Source organism: Protomyctophum parallelum (genome assembly GCF_964188405.1).
Source record: "Protomyctophum parallelum genome assembly, chromosome: 1".
Lineage (NCBI taxonomy): Eukaryota > Metazoa > Chordata > Actinopteri > Myctophiformes > Myctophidae > Protomyctophum > Protomyctophum parallelum.
In genome coordinates, this window is record NC_139697.1 from 32307370 (window position 1) to 32319449 (window position 12080).

At 45.2% G+C, this 12080-nt stretch overlaps 1 protein-coding gene across 1 annotated transcript in view; it reads left to right on the forward strand.

Annotated features, from left to right (window-relative positions):
• adgrb2 (adhesion G protein-coupled receptor B2) overlaps window positions 1-12080 on the forward strand; it is a 347282-nt gene that overhangs the window by 140262 nt on the left and 194940 nt on the right. Inside the window, 1 exon segment of the mRNA XM_083768103.1 lies at window positions 1244-1327. Within this exon segment, the coding sequence (XP_083624229.1) occupies window positions 1244-1327 (84 nt within the window).

A 12080-nucleotide genomic window follows, 5' to 3' on the forward strand; every position in this document is an offset into this window, starting at 1 on the left:
GACATGTTTCTGTGAACGCCCTTTCTGTGTGTGTGTGTGTGTGTGTGTGTGTGTGTGTGTGTGTGTGTGTGTGTGTGTGTGTGTGTGTGTGTGTGTGTGTGTGTGTGTGTGTGTGTGTGTGTGTGTGTGTGTGTGTGTGTGTGTGTGTGTGTGTGTGTGTGTGTGTGTGTGTGTGAGAGGATTGTGTGTGTGAGAGGATTGTGTGTGTGAGAGGATTGTGTGTGTCTTTTCTTCCTGATCAGTGATGATATGACACACACACTCTATTCAGCTACTTTTTGGCTATCATTAGTATATTTCCGCATCTTTGTACGTATAAAGGGGGCTGTCCCATGGGCTAGTAGCATGCAACTGAACTGGATCAAATCAAAGATTGGTTCCCATGCTTTGGGAACCGATTATTATTGCTTCCCGTTAGTGTAACTTAAAGTACATTTGCACCGAATATGGCGGCACCTTACTGTCATTATACTTGAGTAAATGTATACTTAGTTACTCTCCAGCACATGGATACAGAGTAAATGTATACTTAGTTACTCTCCAGCACATGGATACAGAGTAAATGTATACTTAGTTACTCTCCAGCACATGAATACAGAGTAAATGTATACTTAGTTACTCTCCAGCACATGAATACAGAGTAAATGTATACTTAGTTACTCTCCAGCACATGAATACAGAGTAAATGTATACTTAGTTACTCTCCAGCACATGAATACAGAGTAAATGTATACCTAGTTACTCTCCAGCACATGAATACAGAGTAAATGTATACCTAGTTACTCTCCAGCACATGAATACAGAGTAAATGTATACTTAGTTACTCTCCAGCACATGAATACAGAGTAAATGTATACTTAGTTACTCTCCAGCACATGAATACAGAGTAAATGTATACTTATAGTTAGTTACTCTCCAGCACATGAATAAAATAAAGTGCAGAATGAAAGCTGTCCTCTCTGTGTTATAATAATGTGTAATAAAATAAAGCGCAGAATGAAAGCTGTCCTCTCTGTGTTATAATAATGTGTAATAAAATAAAGCGCAGAATGAAAGCTGTCCTCTCTGTGTTATAATAATGTGTAATAAAATAAAGCGCAGAATGAAAGCTGTCCTCTCTGTGTTATAATAATGTGTAATAAAATAAAGTGCAGAATGAAAGCTGTCCTCTCTGTGTTATAATAATGTGTAATAAAATAAAGCGCAGAATGAAAGCTGTCCTCTCTGTGTTCCCACGCTGCAGAGCCGTACGAGGACGACGACGTGAAGGTGAAGACTCAGAGACCTCGGTCAGCTGACCAGCCAGGTGTGTTTCAGGCACAGACAGGTGAGTAGTGTGGTGTGCGTGCGTGCGTCCGTGCGTGCGTGCGTGCACATGCGTGTGTGCGTGCGTGTGTGTGTATGTGTGTATTCCCCCCACATGTTTTTTTGATCAGCTTCCAGAGCTAGTGGTAGTAGTGGTCCCGTGGTCTCCTCTCCCCCTGCACCGCACCGTTACTAGAGACTGTAGTCTAGTAGTGGTCCCGTGGTCTCCTCTCCCCCTGCACTGCACCGTTACTAGAGACTGTAGTCTAGTAGTGGTCACGTGGTCTCCTCTCCCCCTGCACTGCACCGTTACTAGAGACTGTAGTCTAGTAGTGGTCCCGTGGTCTCCTCTCCCTCTGCACCGTTACTAGAGACTGTAGTCGTGTAGTGGTCCCGTGGTCTCCTCTCCCTCTGCACTGCACCGTTACTAGAGACTGTAGTCTTGTAGTGGTCACATGGTCTCCTCTCCCCCTGCACTGCACCGTTACTAGAGACTGTAGTCTAGTAGTGGTCACGTGGTCTCCTCTCCCTCTGCACCGTTACTAGAGACTGTAGTCTAGTAGTGGTCACGTGGTCTCCTCTCCCTCTGCACTGCACCGTTACTAGAGACTGTAGTCTTGTAGTGGTCACGTGGTCTCCTCTCCCTCTGCACCGTTACTAGAGACTGTAGTCTTGTAGTGGTCCAGTGGTCTCCTCTCCCCCTGCACTGCACCGTTACTAGAGACTGCAAACGCCACTATACATGAAGCCCCACTAAGGTACAACATGCAAGAGAATGGAATGCAGGCGGATATATTATGACTTGAGTCCAGGGCACGGGCACACAACAGATGACTTCGCTTTATGAACTTTATGAAGTCCTAAAAAAAGAGAGAACTGGTCTTTGTTAACTTCTCATCTATTAAATTGGTATTTGTCCCTTCGGGTCCGCTCTCTCCACTTTTTTTTTGACAACTGCCGTAGTTGTCCATGATAGCCCGGTTCATGCATGATGATGTGTAATTAATGCATATTTCAAAATTTCACGTGATTAATCAGATGAGCGTAAAAGTGGAGTCAATTATGCATGACATGTCGCGTTAGCTATATTAGAAGTGCCGCGCACACGTGTCCGTGTGCGTTACGGGGAGCTGTGCTTTGACATGAACGTGACAAGCACATGTTGGCCGCGTGTGTCACTCACGCCCACGTATACGGGTGCTATTTTAGAACCTTGCTTGTACAGTCAGGTGTGCTGTACTAGTCTATATGGAGACACAAACGGGCGCATGCACACATGGCACAAAACAGCACACATACTGTGTAGGTTCTTTTTTTTTATGTTTTTCTGTGGCTTTCGCCTTTATTTTATATATTTTTATGGAGGTATAGGCAGTAGGCTGACAGGAAATGGGGAGAGAAATGGGGGGTGACATGCAGTAAGGGCCGTCGGGATTGGGAGTGGAACCCGCGGCACACTGCCAGACTGGATCACCAGCCATGGTGCCTGGACCGCTGAGCCACGGCCCAGGCCCATACTGTGTAGGTTTGAGATTCTCAAAGTGAACCCTGGGCAGGAGCCCTGTCCAGAGCCCGGGCAGAGGCCTTTTTGGGGCGGTTCTGGACAACCGTGGCTCCGACCGACCCGACACCGGGCACTGCACCCCCTGCGGTTGTATGGAACGCGCGTGTCGAAATTTGAAATCGGTGGGGCGAACGGTTCTCGAGTTACATGGATTACACGTACAGAGACTTAGTGCATTTATAGATGGGATAGAGTATTATTTATTGTTATTATTATTATTTTTAGGGGCCTGGCAGAGTTACTGTGTTGCAGCTTTCCGTCCTTGGGCAGACATAGGGACAGACATAAGGACAGACACATAGGGACTAGCCTCGATACCCAGGCTTTCATTTAGTCTGCGCGAAAGATGAAAGCCTGGAAAAAGCCATGGGCTGAACCAGTCTAAAAGTGGGAGTCAACCCTTCCGGGTGGGCGTCGCTCTAAATGATGTGACGTAGCGCTGCACTAGGGGGGAGAGGAGGGGCCGGGGGTGACGGACAGATCGATGAGATCCAATCAGGGTGCGCGCATTTCTGAGGCGCGACCCTCCCATCTAGGCCAGAAATGTCTCTGCTTAGGTCAGGCTACATAGGGACAGACATAGGGACAGACATAAGGACACACATTGCTGTTTGAGTAGCACCGCTGTGCATGCGTTTACCTGCACACCGTACCCATGGTCACATACATTTACCTGCACACCGTACCCATGGTCACATACATTTCCATGAGCATCAGCCACCACTGTGTGAGAGTCTCTCTACCGAGGGGAAGCCCTTGGCACTGCAATCATCCCCACTGTTCTTTTAGCTCCCCCCCCCCCTTACACACACACTGCACACACACGCACAGACACAGACACAGACACAGACACTCAAACAAACACACACACACACACACACACACACACACACACACACACACACACACACACACACACACACACTTCTCCTGCAGGCCTGTGCAATGAGCTTAAGCCCTGACTCAGTGCATGTTAATGAAGATGTAATGCGATTAACGGACATGCAATTAATTTGATTTCCTTCTTCGCTGCGTGATGACGCCTCTGTCCAAGGACACAGCACTCATAAACACTTTGGTGACGAGAGAGAGAGAGAGAGAGAGAGAGTCAGAGACAGAGACAGAGACAGACAGCGAGAACGCAGGGGGGTTATTGGCTTAAACTATATTGCTCCCGTGCTTCTCCAAGGGCGTACCTCGCTGGAGAGAAAGCAGTGCCCTCCACAGCTGTCTGACAAACTTAAGATCACCGCTGGGCCGCACAATCCTGTGCGTGCGGCTTTGAAATCAAACATGTGCCTATTGTGCCCCGCACACAGTATGCTGCATGCATGCTGTTTAATGTGGGTAGTTAACATGCTCTGCTCTATTATTGTGTGTTGTTAGTATAGTTTTATAAATTATTTATACAGTTTTTCAACAGAGCCATACAGCCGTGACCGTTGGTTCAACTCTGAAAGAACACATTAATCACATAAACCCTATAGTTTTCTTATTCTGTACATAATAGGGTTTCATAAAAGGTTTGCAATCCACAAACTCACAGTGTGACGCATTGTGAGCTTATACTGTAGATCGGCAAAGATATGGTGTACTGTAGACTGTATAGAGGGCAGTGAAATGGTGCATTTATATAGCGCTTTTAATCCAAAACGTATTACATAGATTGTGCATTACATTCACCCATTCACACACACATTTATTCACCGATGGCGGAGGAAACCATGCAAGGCACCAACCTGCACATAGGGGGCAATTAGCTTCTTGCTCAAGGACACTTCGACAGTAACTCTGGGGGAGCCTGGGTTCGAACTAGGAACCTTGCTGTTCCAGTTGTTCTACCGGCCACTCTACCCCTGAGCCACTGCCGCCCCTGTCAATAGAGGGCACTAGTGCGCTGCACCACCACTATAGATCTCCCTTGAATAAATCATATATTAGCCTACTGTACTTAAAATACATTCTTAAGATTTTAAATTATCAAACCAACATGGTATTAGGCTACGAGTTGGCTACAATGTATAATCTGAGAGAAGGAAGGGAAGTCCGCATATCGGCTTCTGCTCCACAGTGCTTTTATTAATTTAAAACACCGACATTAATAAATTGATAAAAGCAGTGTGGAGCAGAAGCTGTTGTGCAGACTTCCCTTCCTTCTCTCTGTATAAACCTTTAGTCCAGCACCAGCGAGGGACTGGATGTGCGCAACGCTCTTGTTTTTTAAACTACAATGTTTAATCTGCCATAAAGTTTGTTCTAAGGTTGTCTAAACGTAATGAGTTTTTCTTGTGAAACATGCTGTTTTCAAACCGCGATAACTCTTGATCGGTGATTTTCGACGTGCCATACCATCTTGCGTCGAAGTATAGACCAAGCTTATTGAGCCATGAAGCACCACAACTCGCTGAGTTCTTAACGGATTTACACACGCTTTGTAAAAAATAAACGATATAGCCTATAATACAAAGTAACTTTTTGTCAGTTGTTGCACTGAATGGATATGAATCATATAATAATAATACAGCAGCATTTTATTATTAGCACATGATATGAGTACAAAAATGCGTAGTACAAATTTTTGCTTTCACAAATTAAGTGACTATGGCAGGCAGGGCCTATCAAAATGAACTAATGATAACTAGTACATGCTATTGTTGGTTTAATCTTTGGTGTAGCACTACCTGGGGAAAAATCCACCAGCCGCCACTGGTATATATGGGGAGAAGGACAAGTACAGAGACCTGGCAGACCCTGGTCAACAATTGGGTTTAAGTGGTTAACCCATTATAACCGGGAAAGCATCTGTGTCTTTTTAGATTTGAACCACTTTAGCCATTATTTTATACTTTGGTTATTCTGAGCTTATGCTATTTTTGAAAACTCTTGATTATTTTTTTCATTTAATTGTTTTTGCTAATCTTTGATTATATTTTTAAAGCAAACATTTTTAACTAAAATATTTGCTTCTGGGGTTCCCTGGCACAACATATTTTGAGATGGGTGTCCTTGACATGAAAATGTCTGATAGCAAGTTAGCAACATAAGTTTTACAGAAAACTGTTGAGAGTTAGAAGACATTTGTAGAATCGGCCTTTGCAGAATGGGTTAAAGTAAACTAACACTCAATATTTTACAGTGCATCTGGTTTACAGTCCTGTGGGCTTATAAGACCTTGCGTACTGGAGGATCACACATGCTGCTGTAATTCCTCACAAGCATTAATCTATTGGCTATGGGTATATCCATTAATATTATCCCCCTGCTCATGCATATTCTAACAAGGTTTATGCATATCAGGGCTTTGTGGGTGTTAAGTGACTTAAAGACATATTTAAATCACCCAGCCACATATTTATAAGGCTCGTAAGAATCTGGAGAACTAATATAAGATAGGGTATGTCAGTTCCACATGCATTATTATAATACTATGCACTATGAAAACCCACCATAAACCAGGAGGCAGATGGAATCGTTACAGGATGAAACACACGTCAGACAGTGTGGAACATTATTTTGTTTAATGTTCACTAAAAGCATCTAGGGGCATATCTGGAAGGTTGTCCTTGTGAGTATCAATCTAGGGCTAGTCTCTCGAAACAGACTGTTGACTATAACGTTGAAAAGATGGCGCTGTTTTTCCTTTGTTTAATGGGTAACCAGATTGATCTAGGGCTGACTCAGGATGCTACATTGAGTTATTTTCAGACAATAGACCTACACATCACAGTAATCGATTGGCTATGTTTAGCTAGTAGCATACGGTGACTCAAATGGACAAAAGATGAATATCCAAAAGTAGCATTAGCTGCTCCCAGAGTATGAGAATGGGGCGGCTGAACAGGCCATCTAAAGTCAATCTGTCGTAACATTTCCCATTTCGAATGTAAAATGCTAGTGCCAGGCTGCTGCTGATCAAAGAAACTACGCCTGCAGCAAGAAAGAGGTGTCAAATTATACAGTAAATGTGAAAGGACACATATTATCATCCAGTGCAGTATCCACCATACAATCTTAAACTGTCTGATTATCTGCTGAACATGAGCCAAATATGTCTCTTGATGTCTATTGAGGGTGGCCATTTTGCTTGCATGAGTATCATCACCCCGAAGGGGTGAGGTTTCCCCTACATCAATTATGATCTAAGAGAAAGATTGTCACCATGATACAGTATGTTAAAAGTCAATTGAGATTTATGTTTAGTATTATTAATGTACTGTATAGGTATGTAGTATAATAATAATGCTACAGAAGAGTGTCTCTTCTTTTTTTCCATGAACAACATCTTTTTTAAAACATTTTCATTATTTGTGTTTTATGAATTTAGATTTAATTTATACTTCCAGGTCACTGGAATAACATTATTTAGAATTTTATTTCATACTTAATTTCCTCTTTTAGAGACAGCCTGAGTACTCTCAGACCAAAGGACCTCTCCTAGAGGCTTTGTGAATATGGATTTCTTTTTTTAGTTAATAATTACAAACTTTTAGAAAATTTTAATGTCCAGCATAAATGCATTACTTTTGCCTTGCAGACTGTAATTGACTATTCATACTAGGGCTCCAGACAGAGTGCAGAAAGAAATCTGTCATGTGTGACTAAACATTTTCTTTGGTGGCACCGGAGTGCCTAACATTTAGCAGGTCTGGCCAAGCCACAGGCGTGGACAGTAACGAAGAACATTTTGAGTACACATACTTTAGTTTAAACATGTTGTTTCTGTACTTTACTTAGTATTTGTATTTTGGGATATTTTCACCTCACTACATCTCAAAGACAAATTTTGACTCCATTACATTTCAAAGAAGGTAACTTAAATTGACTTGGCATTCCAATAGGCCAGGGGTAGGCAACCTTTATCAGAAGAGCCATTTTTGGCCCAAAAACTTATTACAATTCTATCTGGAGCCGCAAAATAAGTTTGCTTTGATAAAGCAAACTTTAATTATTCGTGATTTTTCTGGTCTTTCAATATTAAATTTTATTGTTTGCTGATTTCTCAAAGCATATCAAGTATACTGTACCAGTAAGCCAGCAGCATTGGTGGTGAAAACAAACAGAGATGTCTTATCATGAATTCATTCTTCTATTTTCCTTCATTAAATTTGATTCTTATTTTTATCTGCATGGTGTATAGGCAACATTGTTTTGCAATATCAAAATGAAAGAATAACTTTGTGCCTACTACAAATTCAATAATAAATTATGATTAAATGTAAAAAAAGAAAAGAAAAGGAAAACCTCTTATTCCTTTTCATACTTCTTTACCGTAGCAACTGGGAGCCACGGGAGAGGGCCTATAAGAGCCACATGTGGCTCTAGAGCCGCAGGTTGCCTACCCCTGCAATAGGCCTATGTGGGCATATAGATGATCAGGGATCTTTTAAAAAAAAAGGTAGTTGTGCGGTACAGTTGTGCAGTGTAGTTGTGTGGTGTAGTTGTGTGGTGTAGTTGTGTGGTGTAGTTGTGCAGTGTAGTTGTGCGGTGTAGTTGTGCGGTACAGTTGTGCAGTGTAGTTGTGCGGTGTAGTTGTGCGGTGCAGTTGTGCGGTGTAGTTGTGCAGTGTAGTTGTGCGGTGTAGTTGTGCGGTGTAGTTGTGCGGTGTAGTTGTGCGGTGTAGTTGTGCGGTGTAGTTGTGTGTTGTAGTTGTGCGGTGTAGTTGTGCGGTACAGTTGTGCGGTGTAGTTGTGCGGTGTAGTTGTGTGGTGTAGTTGTGCGGTGTAGTTGTGCGGTGTAGTTGTGCGGTGCAGTTGTGCGGTACAGATGTGCGGTGTAGTTGTGCGGTGTAGTTGTGCGGTGTAGTTGTGCGGTGTAGTTGTGCGGTGTAGTTGTGCGGTGTAGTTGTGCGGTGTAGTTGTGCGGTGCAGTTGTGCGGTACAGTTGTGCGGTGTAGTTGTGCGGTGCAGTTGTGTGGTGTAGTTGTGCGGTGTAGTTGTGCGGTGTAGTTGTGCGGTGTAGTTGTGCGGTGTAGTTGTGCGGTCTAGTTGTGCGGTGTAGTTGTGCGGTGTAGTTGTGCGGTGCAGTTGTGCGGTACAGATGTGCGGTGTAGTTGTGCGGTGTAGTTGTGCGGTGTAGTTGTGCGGTGTAGTTGTGTGGTGTAGTTGTGCGGTGCAGTTGTGTGGTGTAGTTGTGTGGTGTAGTTGTGCGGTGTAGTTGTGCGGTGTAGTTGTGTGGTGTAGTTGTGCGGTGCAGTTGTGTGGTGTAGTTGTGCGGTGTAGTTGTGCGGTGTAGTTGTGCGGTGTAGTTGTGCGGTCTAGTTGTGCGGTGTAGTTGTGCGGTGTAGTTGTGCGGTGTAGTTGTGCGGTGTAGTTGTGCGGTCTAGTTGTGCGGTCTAGTTGTGCGGTGTAGTTGTGCGGTGTAGTTGTGCGGTGTAGTTGTGCGGTGCAGTTGTGCGGTCTAGTTGTGCGGTGTAGTTGTGCGGTGTAGTTGTGCGGTGCAGTTGTGCGGTACAGATGTGCGGTGTAGTTGTGCGGTGTAGTTGTGCGGTGTAGTTGTGCGGTGTAGTTGTGCGGTGTAGTTGTGCGGTGCAGTTGTGTGGTGTAGTTGTGCGGTGTAGTTGTGCGGTGTAGTTGTGCGGTGTAGTTGTGCGGTGCAGTTGTGTGGTGTAGTTGTGCGGTGTAGTTGTGCGGTGTAGTTGTGTGGTGTAGTTGTGCGGTGCAGTTGTGTGGTGTAGTTGTGCGGTGTAGTTGTGCGGTGTAGTTGTGCGGTGTAGTTGTGCGGTGTAGTTGTGCGGTGTAGTTGTGCGGTGTAGTTGTGCGGTCTAGTTGTGCGGTGTAGTTGTGCGGTGTAGTTGTGCGGTGCAGTTGTGCGGTGCAGTTGTGCGGTGTAGTTGTGCGGTGTAGTTGTGCGGTGTAGTTGTGCGGTGTAGTTGTGTGGTGTAGTTGTGCGGTGTAGTTGTGCGGTGTAGTTGTGCGGTGTAGTTGTGTGGTGTAGTTGTGCGGTGTAGTTGTGCGGTGTAGTTGTGCGGTGTAGTTGTGCGGTGTAGTTGTGCGGTGCAGTTGTGCAGTGTAGTTGTGCGGTGCAGTTGTGCGGTGTAGTTGTGCGGTGCAGTTGTGCGGTCTAGTTGTGCGGTCTAGTTGTGCGGTGTAGTTGTGCGGTGTAGTTGTGCGGTGCAGTTGTGCGGTGCAGTTGTGCGGTGTAGTTGTGCGGTGCAGTTGTGCGGTGTAGTTGTGCGGTGTAGTTGTGCGGTGCAGTTGTGCGGTGTAGTTGTGCGGTGTAGTTGTGCGGTCTAGTTGTGCGGTGTAGTTGTGCGGTGTAGTTGTGCGGTGCAGTTGTGCGGTGTAGTTGTGCGGTGTAGTTGTGCGGTGCAGTTGTGCGGTCTAGTTGTGCGGTGTAGTTGTGCGGTGTAGTTGTGCGGTGTAGTTGTGTGGTGTAGTTGTGCGGTGTAGTTGTGCGGTGTAGTTGTGCGGTGTAGTTGTGCGGTGTAGTTGTGCGGTGCAGTTGTGCAGTGTAGTTGTGCGGTGCAGTTGTGCGGTGTAGTTGTGCGGTGCAGTTGTGCGGTCTAGTTGTGCGGTCTAGTTGTGCGGTGTAGTTGTGCGGTGTAGTTGTGCGGTGCAGTTGTGCGGTGCAGTTGTGCGGTGTAGTTGTGCGGTGCAGTTGTGCGGTGTAGTTGTGCGGTGTAGTTGTGCGGTGCAGTTGTGCGGTGTAGTTGTGCGGTGTAGTTGTGCGGTCTAGTTGTGCGGTGTAGTTGTGCGGTGTAGTTGTGCGGTGCAGTTGTGCGGTGTAGTTGTGCGGTGTAGTTGTGCGGTGCAGTTGTGCGGTCTAGTTGTGCGGTGTAGTTGTGCGGTGTAGTTGTGCGGTGTAGTTGTGCGGTGCAGTTGTGCGGTGTAGTTGTGCGGTGTAGTTCCAATAGGCCTATGTGGGCATATAGATGACATCAGGGATCTAAAAAAAAAGGTAGTTGTGCGGTACAGTTGTGCGGTGTAGTTGTGCGGTGTAGTTGTGCGGTGTAGTTGTGCGGTACAGTTGTGCGGTGTAGTTGTGCGGTGTAGTTGTGCGGTACAGTTGTGCGGTACAGTTGTGCGGTGTAGTTGTGCGGTGTAGTTGTGCGGTACAGTTGTGCGGTGTAGTTGTGCGGTGTAGTTGTGCGGTGCATTTGTGCGGTACAGTTGTGCGGTGTAGTTGTGCAGTGCATTTGTGCGGTACAGTTGTGCGGTACAGAGTATTTCCACATTGCAGTATTGATACTTTTACTTAAGTACTTTTTTCCACCACTGCCTAATCCTGAGCCAACATATTGCGCCTCATATGTGACTCGGAGCCAGAGCCTAACAGCCGAGTGGGTAGAGAGACCATCTGGTCATCACAAGGTCACCGGTTCGCCTCCCCGCAGCCCACCCATGTCGGAGTGCCCCTGAGCAAGACACTTAACCCCAGAACTTAACCCCTTTAACCGGCGTAACCCAGGGGTCTGTCCTTGTAGCCTGGTTAATAAACCAGACCGAATCAGCCGTTGGCAAAAAAAATTGCCTACCGGCGGATTTCGGTCTGGAGAGGCTCAATTTTACGCCCATTTCCTACACACGAGAATGTGGGCGCCCAATAGGGACACGGTATGCAATATGGGCGGGCTTTGGTACAGTGACGTTCAATGCTTGAGACCATTGACTGACAGTAGCTCTGACCAATTGCGTCAAAGAGAAAATGTTTCCCTGGAAATGAAATCCAAGCTGAGCCTCCCCAGACTAATATCCCGCGGATCCGTGCGATATTAGTCTGGTTTATTAACCAGGCTACTGTCTTTGGCCCTGTCATTTCTTTCCCACCTCTACATCAGAACTCTTTGCCCGAAAGTAGATGAACTTCAAAACTCACAGTCACAACGTGTCAGCTTGAGCTTTTTTTGGACATGTCCACAACACGGCCACTGGGGTTTGTGGTTACGCAATGAGCAGTGTGAACGAATGGGAATTCACAAATTAAGTAACACTCAGGCTATACAATGTATTATTTGTCCGTGAATGAGCCAACATTTTTACTTTTACTCCACTACATTTAATTGAAAACTTACTTACTTTGGAGATTTAAATTTGATTATAAAACACACATTAACCACTTCAACCCTATATACGTTTCAGCTATTTGAAAATAGCCCATTTTCAAAAGATTTGTATACATTTGAAAACTTGAAATTAGACATTCTGCATTGACAATAACATTTGACAATAAATTGTATCTCATCTCATTGCGGCTCCAAAAGGTGCAGTGAAAA